We start from the raw sequence: 24,177 nt of genomic DNA, 5'->3' as shown, positions 1-24,177 counted from the left end.
CACAATTCTTGCTAACGAGTAGGCTGCAATGTTTTGTTTGCAATGCCTGATGATGATACCACTACACCATATGGAGAGTTTGGAGTCTCCTTATATAAGGACGACAATGGCAATGTTTCCTTAGCACTGCTGTCTGATCTATTATATCAAAAGTCCCAGTAATGTCTTGTCCAGACCTATTTCATGAAGAAAAAGTACTTCAAAATGTGTATTATACAATGCCTGAAACGTTTATTCAGAATATCAAGACCTCTCTTGGAACAAAGGATGACCTCTTAATCTTGGCTTATGTTGCTGATGAGAAAGCTATCATTCCCATTCCAGAACCACATCAGTTTCAGCCAGGGCCGGCTCAACAAAACGTGGGACCCTGTGCTCATTATTTTTTTTTCTAATTTATGTTCTATATGTTTAGATTTTAGTTTGATTATACACTACTGTTTGTATAATGGACCGTGATTGCTTAAAGAAAATGAATGAAAAAATAAAGGACCTTGTGCACTAGCACCAAGGGCACACCCTCTAAGCCGGGCCTGGTTTCAGCGGACAAATATACATAACTTACTGTGATGATGGTGGACATTGTTTGCTGGGCTGTGAAAAATGGTTCTGCGGGCCGAAACCTGTTGTTAATCGCGAATGCCAGTTCAGAAGATGATCAATTCTGGCCATTTCTTCAAGGTTTGAGATATAGAGGTTTCAAACTTTTTGCAACAATCCCTGATAGGACTTTACCTGATGATGAATGTCTGACGGCGGTAATGTGTGCTAAGTACATAGTGTCTTGGAAACACCTTTCACTGTGTAAGGGCATAGAAGATACTGGTTCTGATGACTAACCTCTGTGCGCAGCAGGTCTCAACTACCCCCTGGTTTGGCAACAATGTTTCATCATTCTATGTAACTCTCAAAACATTGACCTTTCATCTTTCTTCTGTTAAACTTTTGCTGTTTTATTCGTGTTTCACTTCTATTTTCAGGCTCTGCTTTTCCCAACTACTAACCTCTTTAATCAAAACACTCTAGCAACATAACTACAGTACTAACACATGTCAAATTTTCTCAGTAACCCAAACCCACCAACTTTGTACTCTGTGAATCTTAGATCAATTTTATACCGATCTTTATAAACCCAGCTTTACAAATCCAGATTAATTGACAACACGATTAATCTACGATTTGAAGAACACATCTTAAGCCCTTAAAATCTCAGGACCAATTTGAAACCTATCTGGTCCAGTCACATTCATATGGTGGAACATAAAAAGAAATCAAGGATGCAGATTTAAGTCATATATGGTTTCCTTCTACAAACAGAAACATGTAACCAAAAAGTCTCAACAACTGTGTAAAAAAAACAACAAACTTCTCCAAATATTTTAGTTTTCCTCTGCCTCAAAATTCAACTACTTGGAAGTAACAAGACAAGACAAAAGACAAGAGAGACGAGAGAGACGAGAGAAGTGTTTCTACATGTTTTTTCTTTTTTTCTTTTTACCTTTTCTTCAAGTATCTGTAGCTGTTGGAGAGTTCTCAGGTGTCTTCAGAGGAAGAGCTGATTTTTCTGCTGCTTTCTCCATTGGTTTACTATCTTTGTGTTTGTCAATGGCTACACGAAACTCTTCAACAATTGTCGGGTCTTTGAACTTCAGTGCAAATGTAGAGAGACCTTCTTTGCCTTCGCTTACACTATTCACACAAGCGAATGTGATTCCCTTTTTATCCATGTTTGCAAGTTTCATCTCTGGGTAAAGACTCGCGTTTAAGATCAATCTGTAGTTTCCTTTAGCTCTCATAACTAATCTTGCTTTACCATCATTACTGGAGACGTTTACCTTGAGTTCTCCTTTTCCACGCTCTTTCCATCCTCCATCAAGATATTCGAACATGATCGAGTCAGCTGAGAAGGCAACTTTCTCATTCTCTTCACCTGTTTCTGTGGAAACCTCTTGCTTTGGCGGAAACCCACTACCTTCACTCTTCTTGATAATGGACGATCCAGTTGCACCGAATATAGAAGAGCTATTGCTGCTTGGAAGGCCAAAGCCAAAGAGAGACCCAGTACCAGTTGAACCATCCTGAGAAACCAAACCAAATGAGAACGAAGACCCTGAAGCCTCTGTACTGGCAAGTCCGGTGAATGCGTTTTTGTTACTTGAATGCTGTTGGAATGAGCTGAAAGCACCATTATCGCCATTCTTATCTGCTTCCTCAATTCCGTTGCCTTCTTTTTCTTTTTTCTCAGCCTGATCACCTCCTGAATCCTTCTCAAGAGGAAAATCAGTTTGGTCTGTTCCTTCAACAGCGTTGTTGCAAACGTTTGTGTCACATGAGACCATCTGAGCTACTTCTGTAGCCGCAACTTGGACATCAGCACTCTTTCCACAATGATTATCATCCTTATCTTTAGTCTTTTCAGTCTCTTCCCCAACAGCATCTTTGACATCAACCTTCTTACTGTCAACTTCATCGCCCTCCTCAATATCACTTGCTTTTTGATTGTCCTCAACTACTGCTTCAGCTGGAGCCAATTTTGACTCAGCCAGAGGTGCATTTGTTCCCACAGGGGTTGAAGCAGGTGCAGTCGTAGGGACCAACTGAATTCCAGCAAATGGATTGGATGCTGCAACTGGAGCAGCAGATGGCTCTTTGCGCTTAACTCTGACAATTCTTCTACTAGCCAAAACCTCATCACTGGCCTTCTTGAAAGTTCCACTCTCAAGTTCAGCTGAATCATCATCATCATCAAGACCTGGATTATCACGAGACAGCTGCTTCAAGGCACCTCTCTTTTTTGAAGGTTGCTGAACGTTTTCCGAGTCACCCATTTGAATTGTTATGAGAGAATGTCAACACACTTGTCAAATACCTAATAAAAAAACACAGACAAACAAAGAAAGTCCAATGAAACAATACCCTTCAAAGATAATAACAGATAAAAATCCAATTTTTGAAAACAGAGATAAAACATTACAATGCAAAACACCGTTCCAAAGGTAAAACACACACACCGGATCAGTTTGCAGCCACAGATGATGATGAGTAATGCCAAATCTAAGAAGACAAAAGCTTTAACATGACAATGCAATGGAAAGTGAAAACTACAGAGGCTGCTCGTTACCTTATGCAAATATCCAGAAAGCCTTAAAATGTATTCAAAGAAGACAGCTAATTATATGTTAACACTCCAAGGTAAGGAACAGAAGAAGTAGGGCTAAACTTAGATATAAGAAATGCAAATACAGTGACTTATAAATCTAAAACCAATGAAAAATTCAACATCAGTGACTTTGTTATTATCCTCAAATCTATAAACCTAGATGAAAAGAGATTTTAAATCGGAGGAAACAAAAACCCAAATTCGATTTTAGGAACCTATCAAATTTAAGAGAAACTCCTGTTAGCTGCAACAATCGAGTAAACCCCAAAGCATCTTCAGAAATTATTCGATGAGTGAAGAAAAAATCTGAAACTCGATCTCAACACGAGTTAAATACCAAAAACCCTAATCATCAAAGCAACTATCAAGAACCAAAATAAAAGAAATGACCGGAAACTATTTCCAGAACAAACAAGAGCATGACAAAACCCTAGAATCAAAGTAGCTAACCCTGAGACAAACCATTTCCGATAAACCCGATAATGAAGAAACCTAAGATTCGAAGAAAGTGACCGGTGACGAGAAAATGGCAAGGACTTACCGTAGCAGGAGCCGGAGCCGCAGCAGTAGCAGAGAGGGAAAAAACTAACGCCGGAGCCAAAGTGGTCAGAGACGAAGAGAGAAAGCAAAAGAGGTTTATAGAGGAAAAAACATCCAGCTCTGTATCTCTCTCTCTTTCTCAACTTTTTTATTTTTATCGACATTTGTGTGTGACTTCAATTATTTTATTTTATTATGCACAAAAGGTCACATTGAAAAATATGTTATTCGTGTTAATTATGTTTACAAGATTACAGTTTTCTTCGATTCATATAAATTGAAAAATGACTTTTCTTTTGGTTCCTGTCTCTGGCAACATATCTATTGAATGGAATAGTAACCAATTACCGATACAAACAAGTACCATAAAAGAGAAGCTCTCGTTACAGTTGCCGGAACAATGATACTTAGTGAGACGGTACCAACTCAGATGACCTGTGATTGCCTTTGGTACCTCTGCGGTTCCAGATTGGACTTGTCTCGATCAACTTGTGTGGTACCAGCTGTCTCTGCCGCTTGTTTAGCTTCTTAAAATTGTGAACTTTCAGCCTTGCAATCTCAGCTTCTTCCTCTGCAGTCGTCTCTCTGACTATGACTGTTAGACGACACCTGGGTATTGATATTATCCCGCTTCTTCCTTTTGCATGGTAAGCTACCTTCTTCCCAAAGAGTCCCTTCCCAACAAACGCTTCCGCTGCATCACACATATCAAAAGAACTTAGATGAATTATACATCCTTCTCTGACATATATCATGTTTCCTTCTTTAGTGTTGCAAAACAAGTCAGTCACAGATCCGGTAGATCAGTAGTATACATACCAACAAGGAGACGGTCAGGATCTAGTCCATGGTTATGAGTAGCATTTGCCCGCGCAGCATGTATAACCTACATTATGAGACCAAGTTGTATGCTAAGTATCATTAGATGAGGAAATGTATCAAATGCCTCGAGAGGAGAGTAGACCAGACACTCTAAAAGTGATTTGTTTCTGAACTCGAATCTCAGAGATTACCCGGTACACAGTTTGTGAAGCTCGTTTGACCGTGACCTGCAATTGCATCAAAGCATCTTCAACACGCATGCCACGGACTAGTGCTGCAACCAAGTTGACCTTCTTAGGACTCTGCAATAAGTAAGGTTTGGGCACATTATATAGCGCATATAACAAATCAAGATGTATACATATCATCTAAAATGTAAAACTGTACTAGGAGTTAGAGAGAACACACCTGCTTTATGGACTTGAGGACAGCCTGAACTTTCTGACGCTTTGGGATAATCTTCTGCTCTTCTTCTTTTCCACTACCCAGCAGAGCTGGAGATGACAAAGGTGATGATACAGGCTCCTCACCCGCCTGCAATTGTCTTGAGGTAGAAATTCCCTGAAAACATACAGATTTAGATCAGAGAAGAATGAAGCAGCATACCCATAGATAACATAGTTCTCCACAGATGAATGGTTTCAGGAGATGTGTCTTTTCGCATAATTCAGATAGATAACAGATGTAGTCATTCCACTAGCACATTTAATCACTTCCCCTATCCCACTAACAACAATTTTGCTATATTAAATTACTAAAGCAAATTTATCAAAGAGGAAACGAGAAACTCCAGTCTCAATAGAAAACAAAAGAAACATCGATTCAGAAGCATTACCAGTTGTTGTAGATGATAATACAGTGGTCTTGAGGAATAGGTTGATCTCAAGAGACTCTGCAAATAACCTAGTTCAACAGCAAAAATTGAAAAAAAAAAAAAATCATCACCCACTCAACTCAAACACACAAACACTATATTAAAACAAAAATCCAAGATAACACCTGACATTTTGAAATTTCACTAAGAACACAATAGATTCAGAAATGATTTAACATTATCTAAACCGAAATGATCAAAACTAAACAGCTTCAAATGGTATAATATTCACCACCTTGTGAGAAAGGGGATTCCAAATTCCGTGTGGAAGAGTAATTTGCCGTGGAAATGTGACTGTCCTTAACTCTTTTACCAACTTGACGAATAACAATCTGTAAATTCTTCTGCCAACCCGCCATTATATTCTACCCTAAACCTTAGTCTATGCTTCTTCTGCAGAAGATGGTAAAAAAACAATCTTGAACAAAATAAGTAGAGCTAAACTTAGATGTAAGACATGCATTAGAGACTTTACTAATAAGTAATGAAAAAATCAACATGAGTGGATCTACTATTCTAAATCTATGTATAAGATTCAGACAAAGGAGTTGCACGAAAGGGACCAATGCACTAGTGGAGTTGATTCAAATTCAAATTGATTCTAGCTTTCAACAATATAAGAACCGAGTAATCAAAGCAACGCACCCATTATTCGAAGAGATTTAAAATTCGATCACAACCCAAATGGGTCAAATACGAGTTAAATTCTAAAAACCCTAACCATCAAAACAAACTGTCAAGAATAAAATAAAGAAATGGCCGATAACTATTTCCACAACAAACAACACGACGAGAAGAAAAAAAAAAAAAAAATCAAAGTAACTGGGGATGAAGATAACCTAAGCTTAGACGAAAATGCCCGGCGAGGAGAAAATGGGAAAGACTTACCGCGAAGGAGCAGTAGCAGAGAAGCGGAAAAAAAAACTAACGCCCTGAGCCAGAGACGAAGAAGAGGTTTAATAGAAGAAGAGCGTCGACATACGTCTCTCAACATTTTATTTAACGAGTTCAGAATAATTTTGTCACATTTTAGTGAAAAAATACTCAACAATTACATATACTTTTAATTTTGTTTTATAAATTTATAATTAGTTACGAGATTATAGATTTCCTTAATTCACATTGTATACTTGAGACTTTTTATTAGACATAATCCTCGACCGAATTCAACAAATCATATTTAACTCAAAACATTCCTATGTTCAAAAATTTCAAGTGTTAGTAGAACATGAGAATAAATATATTTTTAGAGATCAAGTCTTCAAAAGAATTATATATGCAACGATGAAAAGTGAAAAAATCATGTTACAGGCCAGACAAAAGAAAAGGAAAAAAAAAAAACAATCTGATGAAATCTAAGTAGATATTTGTAGGAAAAAAAAAAAAAAAAAAACCATATGATAATAATAATAAACCTCCCTGTGAGTGCAAAAGACAAAAAGGAACGACCACACTTGCTTAAAAACTCATCAGCCTCTCTTTCATCTAAATCTTCCAGTCTCTCCAGCAAAGAACTGAGTCCTACTCGATTTTCATTTTCTTAAGAAATTCAAACTTTTATTACAAAATGGTTTCAAAATGTGGTTCCAGGCTGCTCGGATTTGACCTTTCAATCCTCAGTAAAAGAATGAAAGTTCTCTCACCTCTCTCCATTGTTGCTGGAACTTTCACCATTCCCATAAACTGTAAACTCTACTGACGCGGTGTAAGCACTGCAAAAAACAAAGAAAATCCACATAAGATAAAACAGCATCAGCAACCAATAAAACCCCGAGACACTGTTAGTTTATATAAGAAGATGAAGCATGTATACTCGGTTTTTAAAGCCTAACTCATGTCGCGAAAAAACAAAATTGGTGTTATGTTCCTAAGGGTTGCTATGAAATGCAATGACTTGAAACCAGACACACATCAACGGAAAAAGATGTTAGAAGGCGGCTTTTCGGGGAATCAAATTAATCACCAGAGACAAAATTTTCAGACTTTTCAACATTGGCCTTGACCGACTTGCTATTAGGCTGATGGGTTTCCTTCATTATTCGTACCCCACTCTTCGTCAGCCTCACTTCCATTAACAAGTACAGCTCCATCCGTAGAGTCTCCATCAACAATTCCCTCTTCTTCTTCTGCTTCTTTCTCTTCATGATGCTCCTCTACATGCTCCGCTACATCATCCTCATTCCTTTGTTCATTTCCATTTTCTTCTGCTACTACCTCCTGAGAAAAGAAAAAATAAATCAGTTGTTGCTTACTAAAACACGCAAGATAACTAACAATAGATGTAAATAACTCAGTCAATTGGAAAAGAAAATGGGTCACCTCGTGATCCATATCTCCATTTTCAAGTGATTCCTCTTCCTCAACTTGCAAGTTTCGGAAGGCTTCCACGAGGGTCATGGAAGATTTATCAGCATGGCTAGGATAATCTTTTGCACCTGTGTAAACTCCCCTGTAAATGGAGAACAGACAATTTTAAAGAGAGGTCTGAGAATGTCGCTATCTATAATCCGGAGTTATCACTACGTGGATGCAGTAGGTATTAACGATTCGCTGCTTGATTCAAAAACCATGGAAGAGAAAAGCACACTTGAGCAAAAAAAATGCAGCGATTACCTTGTCTCTACAGCTTTAGCTTCCACAGAAAGAGCAACTTGCCAATCTTCAAAAAGATTTGAGTACTCCTCAGGATCAGCCAAAGATTCTGCTGCTTTTGAATTAACCTGTATTCAAGTGCAAGGTAACTTAAACCCACAACTTGTCTCCTTGACCACATTACACTAAAACCTAAAAAGATTTGAAAGGAACCTTGCTGAGATCTTTCCTCCAAAGAGCTACTATCTCAGAAACTTTGCTCGGAAGATATGATCGTGCCATCAGAGCAGCTTCTGGTATCCGGTTACTGAGGAAAAAATATTGTCACACAGTTAACCAAAGGTGCATAAATTTGATTTTCCAAACTCTCAAGTGACTACTAATGAATTACCTCTCCACCAATAACTGCAAACAATCTTCCAGTTTACCCAGCATGAATAGGCAAAGAAAGGCGACATTGTTCTTCCCTTGTTCTTTAGCAAGTGTTGCAAGTTTTGTTACACCTTCAGCATCTCCCAGAGAAGAATAAAGAAGTAACAAACCACTCAAATCCATCGCATACTTCATGCATTCCTCAGCCATTTGCAGCTGTCATGATGACATAAAAACGGAAAGAGTTAGTTGGAAATCCCCACATCAAAGACAAATCCAGGAGACGAGAAACAGAGATTTTGCTGTTGCTCCCACATTTCTAAATAAATGTCAGAATCATAATGTAAATCATAAACCATTTAGTGGAAAGGTTATTTTGTGTCTCTTATCATTACAAAACATTAGGACGAAATACAAAGACAAATATATACCTTTCCGGAGGACATAGCTAACTCTCCTAATTGTTTCCACTTAGATTCGCTCTGTACTTCCACAGCGATTTCCTACAGGCATAAATTAAAAAACATGTTTAAATATTGCCACTATACAAGAAGTTAAAAAGTATCTTAGTCATCACACATTATATCACCTGTGCAATTTCAAGTCTACCCAGTTGTATGGCCAACTCAAATCTGTAGTCAGGATCTGTTGCAATTTCCAGAGCATCTTCAATCATTCCCCGTGACTCCAAGAAATGAGCAACACTAACAAGTCGAAAATTGTCCGAAAATAAATAAAGAGAGTTGTCCACGAAACACCCATTGATAGGTGTGCAACTATGTTAAACAATAGAGTCAGTAGATCTAGACACAGCATATTTGTAAGAGAAAATAATCATAATATTCCTTCCTAAAGAAATGAAAAACCTAAGACATATCACATAACAAGAGAAGTGCGATAAAGAATGAATCACAAGCACACACAGAAGTTAAGATCTAGCATACCTGTTATGCTGATCTTTAGGAATTGTAGGTAAGATTTCACTGGCTTTGTCTAAATCACCCCGCATCACAAGAGTCTTGTACTCAATCAGGCTTAGCAACAAGGTGTACCCTATAACACTGCATCCACAAAACAGGGGAACAGCATCAGAAACTTCTAGAACAATCTCAATTATATAAACACACAAATCTAAGCACTTACTTGAATTCTTTGTCTACCAAGAAAACCCGACTTTGACTTGCAAGATATCCCAACAAATACATTGGGCGGTCCAAATGATACATTGTGGTTACCTAGTATTACGATGTTAGCAACCATCATTAGAATCCAGTTCATAACAACTTCCAAATCAGAGTAACCAACATATATGCACAATACCTCGCCTCCAACACAGTAGTTAAGCTTCCAGGAAGAGTTGTTGTAAATGAAACAGTCACCAACCCATATACCTGTCCTAACACGTTCATCATTTTCATGGAGAACCTCAAAAGCATCCTCAACACCTTCTTCCTCAGTAGGTCTTCCGCTATCAAAATGTGAGGTAACTAAGTCGCGCTGTATAACAAGAACACCATGTTAGCACTTGGACAATCCATGAATCGCATATAGAAATTCACAGCATAAGAGTGTTTGTTGGACAGGATCCTCACGTTGAATTTCAAGATGTAGAATGATGTGTCACTAGCAATGGCTACTAAATCACCACTGTCAGCCCAATATAGATTCTGCAAACGTTATGTAGCAACACTACAAATTAGAGAAGAAACAAACGAGGAAAACCTCAAACTGAAGGCAATGATATTAGTTTCCACTATTCCAAATATGTCTTGAAGTAAACTTCTTACAATAAACTGAGCCAAGTTAACTGGGATACCTTTACAGTGACGTCAATACGTTGAATCAGCCTACATTCAGCCCAATCATAAAAGCAGATGAAATCACTTGAACACATAGCTAACAAGGTTCCTCCAAAGATCTTCTCAGCTGAAAAAGTAGGGCGGATACTCCTCTTTTCCTGAAAATGTATTTTCTGAATGAGCCAGATCCGAATATAGCTATCTCCATGACCAGTATCAATAATACTTCCAACAACCATAGATACAGGGTTGAACAGAACGGCTTAGATCAGAGAGAAAAAGATTTAGAAACCTGGAAATTTTTGCTAAATATTTTAATCTTTGATGAGCTTTCTCTAACCGCACACTCCCCCTCGGATGACCAAACAAATTCCAGTCCAGAACCAAATGACCTATTTCTCCAAGCCAAAGCCGTGTAGATTATATATTCTCCGTCACCACAGACTACGACAAACCTCCCATTAGGGTTGTGCTTCAAGCTCTGAGATTCAAGAGTACCCACATATGAGACACAGATCAAGTGAGAACAGATATATATTCTGAAGACGCGGCTTAGCGATACCCATAACTTTGAGGCACTTGCCAATCATACCAGCAACGCAGAAAATGTTTTTCCGAAATGAACTATATAATAAGCCACAACATCATAAAATCATTGGACCGAGTGCTGTAGTAACACTCACTTGTGGATAAAGATCACAGGTCCCCAACTCTTTAACACTCAAGGGCAACCTTTCTCCATCAGTAACCTAAGTTACAGAACAAAAACTTATCATCAGGCGAAAAACAAAAAACAAATAGGTCATCCTATGCCACAGTATAAGAGTTACAAGTATGGCGTGTACCTCGTAATCTGCACCAATACTTTTGATGTTTGCAGTTTGAATTTCATTATGCTTAGCCCATATGATTTTTCCGGTATTGTCCATGCTAGCGACAGGAATTTCTCGTCCAAGTTTAACCATGATGGTTCCTTCATCATATCCGATCACAACCCTGTGAAATGAGAATGTGGACAAGGTAAGGTTTTGCAGGACAACTCAATGGAGTACTAGAACCAGGTAGACCTCTCAATATCATTTCTAACAAATCTAAGAATCCAAGGTTTTACAAATCGTCAAAGTTCAATGAATGGTATTTCACTATCAAATGAGAGGGAACATCAACTCCCGGATAACAGTTCGGACAAGCATCAATTTATTAATAAGAGAAGGGAGCCAAAAACTAATAACTCACCGGCGTGAACTTTTAATGTAACCAATTGCCCAGACTCTCTCAAGGCCATAATTCAATGTGTTCTCTAGCCTGCAAGAAAAAACAGACATTAGGAAATTGGGATTACAAATGGAAGGACAATAAAAGAAATTGGTAATGGTGAAAAAGTGCACAAGAATGAAGCCAAAGTGGAGATGGTTTAGCCAAGGCATACAAGAAGCGTTTACTATAATATGTCCAACAAAAAAAAACTGTTTAATATTATAATACCTGTATGTGGTTGCATGCCAAATGCGAACGGTGCCATCTTCAGAACCTGTGATTATAATTGGAAGCTCTGGATGGAAACATACTGCAGATACATTGTGTGTGTGCCCCTCCAGGGTCTGTACACAACTTTTTGTTTGGTAGTCCCAGACCTGATTCACGAAATTCAACTAGTAAATAACCTGAAAGCACATAATGTCCAGTAGAAATGTATCAACTAAAAGACCATTGAACAGGAGGCATACCTTAGCAGTGTGATCATCAGAGCCGGTAATTAAATAGGGCTTATCACCACCGGTGAAATAATCTACACAATTTACTCCTTTCTGATGGGCATCCAATGTAAAATTTGGGTCTGGGGAACCAAGATTCCAAATCTGAAGATGAACATGCATGTAAACGTAGAATGAGCGGACTAAGCGGACTAAACCATAATGATGTTTCAATGTTAGACCATTTCAGCACCTTTATGGTACGATCAAGGGATGCACTGGCAAAAGTGTTGGTGTCTTTTGGATTAAATGTGACTTGCATCACATAGTGTGAGTGTCCCTCGAATATCTGAGTGCAAGCCCAACCCTTTTCCCAGTCCCAAAGCTTTATGAGCATATCATCAGAAGATGACAGCACATATGGAAGGGTTGGATGAACAGCCACACACCTAATGTAGTCTGAATGAGCCTCAAACACTTTAACCTTGTCCATGGTGTTGTAATTGTATACACGGATATACATATCATCAGCTCCTGCGACAACCCATTGCTTTCGTGCTACAAACTTGGCTGACCGAACTGCAAAGTCATAATATAAAAAAGCAGAATAAGTAACAAACTAGACACGAGTACTTAGTACATACAACAAAAACTTGAACAATATAACAAAAGACACAAAAGAACAAAAGCCGTATACCTGGTAATTCAGTCACCTCAAAGGATTTTGCCATCACCTGATGATTATCAAGCAAGATTCAGATTAGAAAAAGTTCCATGAATCATAAAAACAGCCTAAGAGTCTGTAAAGTCACTACAAAACCTCATAATTACAGAAAGATATTAATCTTTCAGTAGCATTTTTGGTAACCCCATTTCACAAATTGTTCACTGTAACATACATAAGGACACAGATGACGAAAATCAAAATAATTCACCCACCTGCGTCTGGTAGTTCCAAATACACAAGGTTCCAGAATACAAACTTGCAAGAATCCTGCAAACCAATGTTTTTACCATCCCAGTCGTTAGTAGCAGAAATAACGGTACAAAAGTATGAAAGCAAAGCGAAAGCTTGAAATTACCATGGTTCTGTAGGATGAAGATCCACAGATTTAACTCTCTCAGACCTTTGCGCTAATTTTCTCTGAACCAAAAACAACGCAAAGAAATTATCAACACAGCGAAAAAAAAACAGAGCGAATGACATAAAAAGAAATCCCTCAAAAAAACTAAATGGAAATCGAAACAATACCTTGATCTCGAGTCTGAGCGGCTGTTTCAACCATAAGAAAGAAACCAGTAGTCAGTACTTTACCAAAATCCATCAACCAGGATCAACAAGTTAAATTCAACCAAACAAAATATGTACGCAACAGCTAAGAGCATAAAACCCAAAAACTTCAGATCTTCTCAAAATGCAACAGCCATGATCATTACTCAATTCCACACAAAAAAATGTCATGAGACTACACTCGAATTCACGCCATCGGCAGGCAAAAATTCGAATCAGATTAGACAAGTCGAAGAGAAACATGCGATCTGAGATTCCAAGGTCTCACTCAAATTACGGTTAATCGCAGAAGAAATGTACGAAATCGAGATCGAAATCGTACACGGATTCACTCGAGATCTGAAAACACAAAAGTGGAGGAAAGGTTCCAGAACTCACCATAGTTACAGATTAAGCGTAGAAAGGCTTGTGAGCCCCTTGGGATCTCGTATTATCGCTTAAATCTGCAAATCGGAGATCGAAGAACCAACGACGTTTAGCTCGGTGTGATGAGAAAAAACTTAAAAATCAGAAAATGGGAAATTTTTGCTTAAGAACGACTTGAGTGAGACATTTACGAAATTGCCACTAGAGTTTGGGCCTCTCAAAGCCTTAATTATTAATCAATTAAATCGATGACCCAAGCGATTGAAAAGAGTCCATTAATAAAACGCCTACCAACACCTAAACTAGAATTACACATCAATCATCATTCCATCACTTGAAAAATACTCTTTGGGGAGTGTAATGGAGGTGAAAAAAAAAAAAGGGAGTGTAATGGAAAAGTTTACACAAGTCACAGATTATAGAGTCAATGGCACTAGGTGGACTTCTTCTCACTATTGATGAAGCTATTTCTGATATTTCATATATCAGGTTATCAACATAAAAAAACTCATTAAGACTAATCTTTCTTATTAAGTCTTAAATAATCAAAAGAAGCTCAAAATGTTACCCTAATCTAGAAAGCAAAAAAAAGATTTTATATTTCATTTGCCATATAGTTGACTACAAGTTAATGGTAGAGAGAAGAGCATCCACCCCAGTAAATTCCGACGAGATGTACCAATAGAGACATCTGAGAGAGGCAGCCACCCAAATGTAGAACTTAGCTGGGGTTAAGAACAGAAGTATTCAATAGTTATTCTAGGCTATATTTAAGTATTTAATATTACGAGTCATAACAAATAAGACCGCATAGCGCAGTGGATTAGCGCGTCTGACTTCGGATCAGAAGGTCGTGGGTTCGACTCCCACTGTGGTCGTTTTTCACCTTTCACTTTTTCTATATTAATTACCAGCCTTATTAGTGACTTTATTTATGACTATTATTTTATTTTTCACAAAATTACAAACCTTTTTATATTGAGAAAAAGTATATGAGAAGAACAAATGACAAATCATATGATTAGATATTTAGAATGATCGTACTACAAAAAATGTTAGATTTTTTTTGTCATTTTCTCAAATAGAAATGTTACACTGTAATGGACTTTCGTTAAAAATACGTCCTAAGAGCATCTCCAATGGAGAGAGCTCTCTCCATTTTTTATTGATTAAATTTTCAAAAAAAAGTAAGAGAGTTTTGTGTTATTTTTTTTCTGGTTTTTCATACTCCAATGGTAGGTTCTCTGAACGGAGTTCTCTGGAAAAAGATATTAATATAAAAATTATTTTATTTATTTCATACAATTTAATAATTATTTCAAAGCATAAAATATTAAACATACATTATTTTGAAATATTTTAAAACAGATGTGCGGAAAAAAAATTTGGAATACTGATCAGTTATTCTGTTGATTGTTGCGAAATTTTATGATATATGCTCGCATAATATTTGGAACCGAGCTTACAATACTTGATTTTTTTTTATTGTTTGATGGATGATGATTTTGTGGTTTAATAAGAAGAACAATTTTGAGTTTTGTTGATTGTTTTACTTTGAGATATATGAGAGAAGAGACTTGCATTCATTATATATTATTGTAACAAGAGCATTTTATAACTTAAACAAGAGCATTCATTATATATTGTAAAAACAATAAGAAGTATTCTTTGTGTCTTTGTAAACAAGATGAACATTTAGTTTTGTTTGAAACAAAATGTACAATCATTCAATATATGGTCATCCGTTTCGTTCAAGTCCTATTAAAACAAAAGAACCATTCTATGTTCCATGTCTATAACATAACACATAATGCAAGCAACATCTGGATCAACAAACTTCTTTAAGTAACGGACAAGCAAATCTGCTTTCCTCGGTCCTTGATACTTCATTGGAACTCCATGGTCATAGAGCATGAGAGTCGAAAATGCACTTCACAAAAGAAATGCAGAATACTCTACTCAAATTGCACCTGATCCACAAACAAAGGATATACACGATTCTCTTACTCACGAGACACACAAGTTTATTAGAAAATCTGAATAAGTGTTGCAGACAAAGACATCATCCTTTTATAGACGTGAAACAGAACTTGACTTAAACGATACAACCATAAGAGTTATAACTCTTCACTTATGTCTCTTAAGATAACTACCCTTAAGGCAAGACACAACTCTTAATGTATAAACTTAACAAACATAGTTAATTGTATAAAACAAGCGACCAAACTCAATTAACCTCTAACACTTCAATACCACTAACTAATTACCTCTAACACTGCAATACCACTAACAAACATAGTTTCATTCTCAAATCAAGTAAGTAGCTTTGGTTGAATCCAGTCAACAATGTAAGTATCATTAGATAGATAAAAACAGAACAAACCAACCAATACCATTATAGAGCAAAATCCAAATCTACGACTAATTGTCAAATTTATAAACTGAAGAATCATGTATAAGGTTTCTCCTTAACTCACAACCCTAATAAACCACCAAATACAACATCTAATCACGATATAATGACGAGAATTGATTCATACCTAACTTGGGGAAGGCGTCGGCGATTACTCTTCGAATCCGATTTGCTATTTTCCGATTTCGGCCAACTTCCGCCGATGTGAAGCACCTGTTGCCTTGATGAATCCGGCGTTGGAAGCCTCAGATAACACATCAAAAGACAAACAATCACCGGCGTCAACTCATCGGATTATCAATGATCGAGCAATTTTTTTTTTCCAATGTCGCGTGAGAGAGACAGAAGCAGAGAGAGAGAAAACGATTTTGTTCGTACAAAATAATGAGATGTGCAAATTTTATTTTTTCCTTTTGTTTAAAGAAGACAACCAATGAATGTATGACACGTGTCCGCCTCTCTGCTTCCCTCATAAACTCTCTACACAGAGACGCCTCTCTCGTTTTTCTTTCGATTTGATTATTTTTTAATCAAAATAATCAAGAGAGCCTCTGCAAAATATCAACAGAGCCCAGCGTTGGAGATGCTCTAAAGTTAATTAACTAAATAGAATCTTTCACTATTCATATATGTTGCTCGGGAGGTGTTATAAGATATAGTTAAGGGGCATGGTTTTGACGTCATAGCTATGGTTATCTAGGCATGTGTACTTGTGATTAGTGTCCGTAGTATTGCAACATGGGGTAGGATTTAGACTGTTCTTTGCACTCAGGTCCCTTGCGTGCACTACTTAAATATCTTTATTTTTATTTTTAAAACGATGATTTTTAGTTTAAAAACCTCTTATTAGAATAGGAAATTTAATCTTGTTGGTTTATATTTTATTTTTAAATTTAAAATTAAAATATCTAATTTTTGAGGTTTACTATGGTGGACAGTGTAGATGTATAAACTAGAAAGTACTCTCCCACTAGATATATTTGGAACATAGGGAAGAATTCATCTTTCTATACATTCTAAATTTAGACATAATGAACTATTCATTAGCCTCTCTTTCTATTTTCAGCAAAACCTATTTTGGAGGTTTTAAAAAATTATGAATGAAACATAAAACGTCTTCCTATTTAAATTCTCCATTGTTTTTCATTTGTTCTTGTTAGTAAGAATGGTGATGGATAGAGAAGAAAGGAGAAGAAGAATAATGGAAAGAGGATCAGATCGTCTAGCTTTAATCACAGGCCAATTACATAATCTTGATCCTTCATCACCGTCGTCTTCTTCCTCATCATCGGCTTCTCACAACCGCACATACAGCGAATCTTTCATGCCACAGACTAAATCTGATCATCATCAAATTCTAGAAAGCCCATCTCTTAAGTATCAATTCAAAGGTACACAAATTTAAACTATATTTGCTCTCTCATGTAATATTGTATGATACATATTGTTTTATTGCCTTAACATGTTAAGAAAATATATATATATTAACTCAAATTTATAAAGGAATCAAAATTGTAAATCAGGCATAATACAATATAACTCAAACTCAACTTCTAAAAAACTTAGATCAATTCTTATCAAAAATAAGAGAAAAAGTTGTATTCATTGGTAAGAAAAAATAAGAGAAAAATTAGATATGAGAAGCACATGACAGTTTGGTTTGCAACAAGATAAAGAGGCTGGGTTCTCTTTTATTTTTTCAGTTTCTGTAACTTTAAAACGATTAAATTTCCGTTGCATTTGATGTAAACACGTTTTTCCGAATAAATTTTACAATTTATTCAAAACAAAAATGAAAAAATTAGTTAATTATGTAACTACATCCATAATTTAAGTTACCAATCACACATAAATAATATTTTTTTGTAGAAAATGTGAAACTATAATTTTTAGTGTTTTAATCAAAGTTACTTTGTAATTTGTATAAATTCATGTTGTGTTTCACATATGGCGTATTTAAAACTTTAGAATTAAATTTTAAGAGAAAGGTACTATTTGATATTTTCACATATAGACGCTTATTATATGCTAATTTTCATGTATTAATTGATTGCACAATATGCGAGTGAAACATTCAAGACTTGAAATTGAATCGTAATGATTTTTGTCTCTGACATGACATGCATGAATGCAGAGGAAGTAAAGGCAAGATCAGAAGAACCAAAACTCTCGACTGTTCTTCACAAACCCTTGAAAATTGAACCAACAAAACAAGAAGAAGCAACAAGATCACAAAAGAGTCAAAATCAACGACCTATATGTTTCTTCAGCTCCAAGAAACTCAATGCTAGCATCATTAGCTCAGAAAGAACTCGGAGTTTAAGCTCTCTCACAATAGCCGCATTTGTGGTTTTACTCCCGAGATTGAACATTACAAGCTCAAACACTATCTTAGCTTTGAGACCTCTTTGGTTGCTTATTCTTACAGATTGTGCCATAGTAATGTCTCATCTCACTACGGAAGCTTCTGGAGGAGGATTGAGCCATGAGATGGAAGAAGATGGAAAGGGAAGAGATGGTAATAATGGAGAAAACTGGTCTGATGCAGAGAGGCTTCTAGAAAGAGGAGTTGTTGTGTATCAAGCTCTTCGTGGAATGTTCATAGATTGTAGTCTTTATATGGTTGTTGTTGTTATTTTTGGAGCCTCTCTTTTTTAAGTTTGTTTGTTTTCTGATTGTTATTATCTAATTACGATTTTGTTTGCCTTGATGCTCTTTCGTTACAGAAATTTTTTATTTGAACTAGTAAATTTTTATATCAATCCGCTCACATTTTTTTGGAAACTAAATTAATATACCTTCTCTACTTCCATTCCAATGTTTTGGAGTTTTTTACAAAGATTAGGGAGGCTTATTGCGAGCAGGATATTTTATAGTTTTAATTTTTGTAAGAATCCACTGTTTATAGGTTAACGAATTCCAAATTCTTAGTAAAATCCATTGTTATTAGTTTGAAGACTTTGAAATTCCTTTCTAAAATCTCTAGTTATTCAAAAAAGTTAGTTACCATTGATTATCTAATTAATTCTTTCAAATATCAAATGTTATTGGAATATGGATTCTGTACGTCTCAATTATTTAGTACAAAAGTCATATTGTGCATGCATTCATATTGGCTTTTTTTATTTCTTTCTTATTTTTAATAGGTCTACTAAGAAGTAATAATATCAAGATCAGAAGAATCATATCCAAAAGTAAGAAAAAGTAGGCCAAAACTTTCAAAAGAATCATATCCAAAACTAAGAAAATATAAATATATCTAGTCCTTTTAATCTTGATATAAATGAAATACAATACAAACGTAAAGTTATTCAAATCTTACAAATTTTGGTGTTTTATGAAAAATCATTTTGTAACGAAGAAATCTTGAACTTTTAATTCATAATCTCTCTGGATTTAGGATCAACCATTAGTAGGAGATGTTACGTAAAACAGTCTTTTGCACATTCTTGGTTTGATAAATAACATATTTAAACTAATAACGTTTCAAATGATTCAATCGCGATATTTTTCTAACTATAAGATAGTTTTAGTTGTTGTGAATTTCTGATTGATATATGACCTCAAAAGTAGTAAGTTTATCTAAAGAAGATGAGTGACAATGGGAAGCCCAAAGAGAAAGGAAGTGATGTCGTAATCGGCCCACTCCCACCGCTTATCCTCTCCAATCACTTCATTTTCTCTTTACCATATAAAATCTCCAAACCAATTTGTTTCATCCAAAGAGTTATGGTCCACCATCCACATCTTTCGCAAGAAAAAACTTGCTTTAATAATATTCTTTTCTTTCTTTAGCTAATTAAAATCCATAACAATATTTCTCTCGTCATCAAATTATTTCCTTAAAAATTTATAAGATCGGATATACACTAGAACAAATTTCTGACCTCATGGTTTCTTTCTGAACACAAATCTCTAGACGTGCATCAAAACCATTAGCCACGTGTGACGTTTCGAAACTTTGTTTGGCGACATCTCTTCTACGAAACACCTAAAAGATAAATATGTAACTAAAATAATTTAATTTCCAAAAGAGTGACTAACATCTTTTTCTTTTTTATTTTTGTTATCAAGAGTGACGAGTATTTATACTCGACTTTTCTTTTGGTAAACCACACACACAAAATCTTAAATAAGAAGAATCTTTTAAATTTTTGTGTTGAGTGTGAAACAAAAAAATATGTGTTACAAAATTCTTCTACCTCTTGTTATTCCTCCGGAGAGCTTCCACGAAAATACTCCGGTGGCAGAAGTGACGGTGGCAACAGATGTGGAAGCCACCGCTGGTCACCGTAGCGGTGGTGACGGTGGCGGTGGAAAGAAGAAGTGTGTGTGTTCACCGTCGAAGCATCCAAGATCGTTCAAGTGTAGGTATCATCAACATGAATATCAATGGCTTCCTTCTTCTTCTTCTTCTTCTTCTTCTTCATCCCTCCACAAATAACACATATCATCAATTCATCATGTAAACAATAATTATATTTTTATTATTCATGGTTATTTTGATTCGTTAAGTATTTCAATCAAAGTAGAAATTGTGTTGTGGTTCTTGTTTTTCTTAAAATGCTTATTCGTCAGAATCTTTATATAACGATGTTGTTTCATCTCAAAGTACTAAATATCGGCAGCAATAATCTTTTTAAAGGAATACGTGGTTACTGTGATTTCTGTATAACTTATTAGCTTTTTCGCTTAAAAACGGTTCATAAAAAAATGATGTTACGTGTCGTGACTAATTAATCAACCGTATGAGACTATACTTCTTCACAATTATTTACGCATTTTCATATGGTTTTGGAGTTTCAATTTTCGAGATACAACTTTCACTAGAGAAATATCGGAAAACATAAATTACATTTGTGAAAATTCGTAGAAACACATGTGCGAAGATCAATCATGACCCATGAATGAATGTAATCGATCTCACGGATGATCTACAGAAAGTGAAACCACAAATAACCCAACACTATACTGTAATTCTGTATCATGGACGGTTTGATACGGTTTGGATTTCGGTTCGATTACGAATCATAATTGTATCCTTAATTTTCTAAATCGGATCGGTTTGGTTTGGTGCAAATTGGATCGGTCTAACTTAACGTCTCTAAAATCCGCAAAATGTGCTTATAGTCAAATCCGTTAGTCTTTTATTGGGCTTACAATTTAAGGCCCATAAAAACCCAATGACGAAGCAGGACTTGCTTTTTGATAGCCGTATAGAGACCGACACCAAATAGCCGAGAAACAACGCAAACTCCGATTGAGAGGTGTTTGCATGATTCCTGAGCTTGTCTGTGTCAATAGTGAGGCACTACATCGAGGAATAAGAAAGAAGATCTAAGGAGCTAAAGCTATTATGTCAACGAACACTGAATCTTCTTCTTATTCTTCTCTTCCTAGTCAAAGGTATAAGCTTTCTCCAACTTTTTCCTCTGATCCAACTCTTTTTGTTTGATCTTCGTTTACTTTACCTTTTTTTCCTTCTTGGGTCATTCTAAATACTGAAATTTTGTTCTTTGAGGGTCAAATTAACAGTTGATAATCAGACCATGGAGTTTTTTCAGTTTCATGAGTGTCTTTGCTCTGCTCACGACAGATTTGAGATCTAGTCATGGTTCTGTTTGATTTATTGATGTCAAATCTTGAAATGTTTATGATCTCTAGGTTTCAGTCTCTTTGCTTTTTATTATGATCTTCAAACATTTGGATTAGTTTTATCAGTTCTGATTCAATAAACTAGTGATATACATTTGGCTTTTGTTTACAAATCTCTCAACTTCAGATTTGTTATTTTGTGTCCCATTTGATTCATCTTTACCTCCTTTGCACGTTCTGTTTCAAAACTGGATTTGTGGTCCTTTCTTTTCACCATTGTAGTTTTGTGGCCCAGATCTTTTTTTTTTTATTTTGTGGCCCAGATCAATTTATGAATAAAGTTCTTTTTTTTTCTGTTGCATTTTCTTTCACTGGTCTTAAGTTTGATGTAACATCTCAACCTTATTATTAGGAGACTATGGTGCGATTGGTTTAATCCAATTTAATTACTTGCTTTTAATCTCTTGTGTTCTTGATGTGACAGGCTTTTGGGTAAAGTGGCATTGATCACTGGAGGAGCCACAGGGATAGGTGAGAGCATTGTTCGTCTGTTCCACAAGCACGGTGCCAAAGTCTGCATTGTTGATCTGCAAGATGATCTCGGAGGTGAGGTGTGTAAAAGTCTGCTTCGTGGTGAGTCCAAGGAGACGGCTTTTTTCATCCATGGCGATGTTAGAGTGGAAGATGACATTAGCAATGCGGTTGACTTTGCAGTCAAAAATTTTGGGACGCTTGATATACTTATCAACAATGCAGGATTATGTGGAGCACCGTGCCCTGATATTCGTAATTATAGTTTGAGTGAGTTCGAGATGACCTTTGATGTGAATGTGAAAGGAGCTTTTCTAAGCATGAAACATGCAGCTCGTGTAATGATACCGGAGAAGAAAGGGTCGATAGTTTCCTTATGTAGTGTGGGAGGTGTTGTGGGAGGCGTTGGTCCACATTCTTATGTTGGTTCCAAGCATGCTGTTCTAGGCTTGACTAGGAGTGTTGCAGCGGAGCTTGGACAGCACGGGATACGTGTGAACTGTGTTTCGCCTTACGCGGTTGCAACTAAACTCGCTTTGGCTCATTTGCCGGAGGAAGAAAGAACGGAGGATGCATTTGTTGGTTTCAGGAATTTTGCTGCTGCAAACGCGAATCTAAAAGGGGTGGAACTGACGGTTGATGATGTAGCGAACGCTGTTCTGTTTTTGGCTAGCGATGACTCGCGGTACATAAGCGGAGATAATTTGATGATTGATGGAGGATTCACTTGCACTAACCACTCCTTTAAAGTCTTCAGATGATGCATTTTGCTAAAGAATGTTGTTTAATGTTTATTGTCCGCCAATTTATCATGTCTATCAAATAATTTAACTGTGGAGCTTATTGTGGTTTTAATTGTTACTTTTAGCATTGTAGAAATGTTTGATGTTAACTACATTTCTTACTGGTAGACATTGAACAAAATCAGATTCTCATAATGATTAAAAAGATTGAGTAGCAAAAATATCATAATGATGTATTGATGTTTCTTGAATTAGAGAGGACTACAACTTTGACGAGAAATTGTCTGATTAACAGTATCTACTAGAATCCCACATGCCACTTTTGCCTGTTCATCAAGATAATTATAAAACAAAATTCCATTAATCTGATTAGAAACTGCATACATTTTCTATGATTATATAATCTAGAAAGTCAAATTCAAATGATGAGAAAGTATAAAGTTTGATAAACCAAATAATTGAGTAAAAACTCAAGTTCCTTACCTTTAAAGGGAAACGGAAGAACAAAACGCCAAGTTTCCCGTTAGTCTCCGTAACGGTGTCAAATTCAACGGAGCCTTTAGCTAAATCGTGAATCAAATGAATGACGTCAGGAAACACCATGACGCCGTCAAGCTCAGCCTCCGCGTCAAGGTAAGAAGAACCAAAAGCCGTCACGTGCCCGCCATCAGAACTCACGTGACCTAACGTCTTCCCTCTATAGTCAATCGTGACGTCAAGATCCGTGAAGTCAAAAGAGTACACGTCAGCATTTGATACCTTAAGCGTAACGAGCAACGTCATGTCTATAGACGGCACCGGACGGCGGTGAACGTGCACGTGGGAAATTTTGACCCGTATGATCTTGATGCGTGGATCGGACGGCCAGAAGATGTAGATGAGGATCGAGGCAAAAGATATGAGAAATATAGAGATGATGAAACGGCGTCGTGAGGGAGGAGAAGGATGTGATGAGATCAGAACGGCGTCGTTTAGCTCGTGACTTGATGATGAAGGTAAAGGCTTGTAGTCTGGTAATGACGGAGTTGCTTTAGGATCTTCTTCTACCGTCATTGTTCATGAGAGAGGAGATGTTTGGTAAGGTCGATAAAAATATATATATACGTGATTGTATTTTTTTTGTTTGTTAATTAAGGTAATAATTGAAGAGTTTATTATTAAATGATTTAATCATCTGTAGGGGTTAGAAGAACTTAAAAGGTTGTATTTTCTTAATAAGAAATTACTTTGGACGCAATAGTATTAATCAACTTAACTGATGAATCTCCGGCTGATTCATGTGCATGACTCAAAAACATCTTAGAGATTTTAAACTGTTTATTTAACTTTTATTCATAAATCACCACATTTACTATCCAAACCTTTTAAGTTTATATATGGCATAT

The 24,177-nt window shown here is 36.3% G+C and overlaps 8 protein-coding genes, 1 long non-coding RNA gene and 2 other non-coding genes across 22 annotated transcripts; 5 read left to right on the top strand and 6 right to left on the bottom strand.

Moving 5' to 3' along the window:
* Positions 1 to 527: 527 nt before the first annotated feature.
* AT1G52390 (uncharacterized protein) lies at positions 528 to 839 on the top strand (the record flags this gene model as incomplete). The annotated part of the gene is made up of 2 exons (NM_104117.2): positions 528 to 758; positions 810 to 839. The coding sequence occupies exons 1-2, from the start codon at positions 570 to 572 to the stop codon at positions 837 to 839; spliced, it is 219 nt and encodes a 72-aa protein (NP_175648.2). The 5' UTR covers positions 528 to 569.
* A 326-nt stretch (positions 840 to 1,165) lies between these two features.
* AT1G52380 (NUP50 (Nucleoporin 50 kDa) protein) lies at positions 1,166 to 3,869 on the bottom strand. Of its 4 annotated transcripts, none has more exons than NM_001333542.1 (2): positions 3,122 to 3,855; positions 1,166 to 2,869 (listed from the first exon to the last, which is right to left on the bottom strand). In NM_001333542.1, the coding sequence occupies exon 2, from the start codon at positions 2,826 to 2,828 to the stop codon at positions 1,506 to 1,508; it is 1,323 nt and encodes a 440-aa protein (NP_001322288.1). In that variant the 5' UTR covers positions 2,829 to 2,869; positions 3,122 to 3,855; the 3' UTR covers positions 1,166 to 1,505. The 4 variants fall into 4 exon arrangements, with proteins under 4 accessions (NP_001322288.1, NP_564606.1, NP_001322287.1 ...); NM_104116.4 differs by having other exon boundaries at positions 3,702 to 3,855; NM_001333541.1 differs by having other exon boundaries at positions 1,201 to 3,054; positions 3,702 to 3,869.
* Positions 3,870 to 3,872: 3 nt separating this feature from the next.
* On the bottom strand, positions 3,873 to 6,451 carry AT1G52370 (Ribosomal protein L22p/L17e family protein). 4 transcript variants are annotated; one of them, NM_001036097.2, is made up of 7 exons: positions 6,236 to 6,451; positions 5,632 to 5,789; positions 5,358 to 5,425; positions 4,931 to 5,083; positions 4,714 to 4,824; positions 4,520 to 4,586; positions 3,873 to 4,394 (listed from the first exon to the last, which is right to left on the bottom strand). In NM_001036097.2, the coding sequence occupies exons 2-7, from the start codon at positions 5,753 to 5,755 to the stop codon at positions 4,108 to 4,110; spliced, it is 810 nt and encodes a 269-aa protein (NP_001031174.1). In that variant the 5' UTR covers positions 5,756 to 5,789; positions 6,236 to 6,451; the 3' UTR covers positions 3,873 to 4,107. The 4 variants fall into 4 exon arrangements, with proteins under 4 accessions (NP_001031174.1, NP_564605.2, NP_001117473.1 ...); NM_104115.8 differs by having other exon boundaries at positions 3,878 to 4,394; positions 6,285 to 6,451; NM_001333540.1 differs by lacking the exon at positions 6,236 to 6,451 and adding an exon at positions 6,042 to 6,190 and having other exon boundaries at positions 3,883 to 4,394.
* Positions 6,452 to 6,497: 46 nt separating this feature from the next.
* Positions 6,498 to 13,661, bottom strand: AT1G52360 (Coatomer, beta' subunit). 4 transcript variants are annotated; one of them, NM_104114.3, is made up of 25 exons: positions 13,523 to 13,661; positions 13,106 to 13,126; positions 12,936 to 12,997; positions 12,793 to 12,847; positions 12,551 to 12,587; positions 12,107 to 12,432; positions 11,887 to 12,018; positions 11,645 to 11,793; positions 11,396 to 11,464; positions 11,005 to 11,155; positions 10,843 to 10,908; positions 10,452 to 10,640; positions 10,177 to 10,317; positions 9,953 to 10,027; positions 9,681 to 9,857; positions 9,504 to 9,595; positions 9,305 to 9,421; positions 8,950 to 9,064; positions 8,792 to 8,863; positions 8,380 to 8,576; positions 8,202 to 8,295; positions 8,010 to 8,116; positions 7,716 to 7,845; positions 7,360 to 7,613; positions 6,498 to 7,108 (listed from the first exon to the last, which is right to left on the bottom strand). In NM_104114.3, exons 1-24 carry the CDS (start codon positions 13,523 to 13,525, stop codon positions 7,410 to 7,412), a joined length of 2,781 nt encoding a protein of 926 aa, NP_175645.1. In that variant the 5' UTR covers positions 13,526 to 13,661; the 3' UTR covers positions 6,498 to 7,108; positions 7,360 to 7,409. The 4 variants fall into 4 exon arrangements, with proteins under 4 accessions (NP_175645.1, NP_001322820.1, NP_001322821.1 ...); NM_001333538.1 differs by having other exon boundaries at positions 7,442 to 7,613; NM_001198274.2 differs by having other exon boundaries at positions 7,050 to 7,108; positions 13,253 to 13,546.
* Positions 13,662 to 14,314: 653 nt separating this feature from the next.
* On the top strand, positions 14,315 to 14,388 carry AT1G52350. The gene has a single exon. It is a non-coding gene; the product is annotated as a tRNA-Arg (tRNA).
* A 698-nt stretch (positions 14,389 to 15,086) lies between these two features.
* On the bottom strand, positions 15,087 to 16,346 carry AT1G52347. Of its 2 annotated transcripts, NR_139861.1 has the most exons (2): positions 16,051 to 16,346; positions 15,121 to 15,480 (listed from the first exon to the last, which is right to left on the bottom strand). It is a non-coding gene; the product is annotated as an other RNA (non-coding RNA). The 2 variants fall into 2 exon arrangements; NR_139862.1 differs by having other exon boundaries at positions 15,087 to 16,308.
* Positions 16,347 to 16,939: 593 nt separating this feature from the next.
* Positions 16,940 to 18,680, top strand: AT1G52343 (uncharacterized protein). Its single transcript, NM_001124000.3, has 2 exons — positions 16,940 to 17,314; positions 18,058 to 18,680. The coding sequence occupies exons 1-2, from the start codon at positions 17,089 to 17,091 to the stop codon at positions 18,579 to 18,581; spliced, it is 750 nt and encodes a 249-aa protein (NP_001117472.2). The 5' UTR covers positions 16,940 to 17,088; the 3' UTR covers positions 18,582 to 18,680.
* A 1,004-nt stretch (positions 18,681 to 19,684) lies between these two features.
* Positions 19,685 to 21,040, top strand: AT1G52342 (uncharacterized protein). Its single transcript, NM_001333537.1, has one exon. It carries the CDS (start codon positions 20,104 to 20,106, stop codon positions 20,365 to 20,367), a length of 264 nt encoding a protein of 87 aa, NP_001319206.1. The 5' UTR covers positions 19,685 to 20,103; the 3' UTR covers positions 20,368 to 21,040.
* A 116-nt stretch (positions 21,041 to 21,156) lies between these two features.
* ABA2 (NAD(P)-binding Rossmann-fold superfamily protein) lies at positions 21,157 to 23,013 on the top strand. Its single transcript, NM_104113.5, has 2 exons — positions 21,157 to 21,329; positions 22,003 to 23,013. Exons 1-2 carry the CDS (start codon positions 21,280 to 21,282, stop codon positions 22,808 to 22,810), a joined length of 858 nt encoding a protein of 285 aa, NP_175644.1. The 5' UTR covers positions 21,157 to 21,279; the 3' UTR covers positions 22,811 to 23,013.
* Positions 22,459 to 22,807, bottom strand: AT1G07803. The gene has a single exon (NR_139313.1). It is a non-coding gene; the product is annotated as an other RNA (long non-coding RNA).
* On the bottom strand, positions 22,893 to 24,052 carry AT1G52330 (Late embryogenesis abundant (LEA) hydroxyproline-rich glycoprotein family). 2 transcript variants are annotated; one of them, NM_104112.4, is made up of 2 exons: positions 23,276 to 24,052; positions 23,002 to 23,118 (listed from the first exon to the last, which is right to left on the bottom strand). In NM_104112.4, the coding sequence occupies exons 1-2, from the start codon at positions 23,843 to 23,845 to the stop codon at positions 23,044 to 23,046; spliced, it is 645 nt and encodes a 214-aa protein (NP_175643.1). In that variant the 5' UTR covers positions 23,846 to 24,052; the 3' UTR covers positions 23,002 to 23,043. The 2 variants fall into 2 exon arrangements, with proteins under 2 accessions (NP_001077704.1, NP_175643.1); NM_001084235.1 differs by having other exon boundaries at positions 22,893 to 23,864.
* Positions 24,053 to 24,177: the final 125 nt, after the last annotated feature.

Source organism: Arabidopsis thaliana (genome assembly GCF_000001735.4).
Source record: "Arabidopsis thaliana chromosome 1 sequence".
NCBI classification, from domain to species: Eukaryota; Viridiplantae; Streptophyta; class Magnoliopsida; order Brassicales; family Brassicaceae; genus Arabidopsis; species Arabidopsis thaliana.
This window is presented reverse-complemented; position numbering and strand designations above follow the sequence as displayed.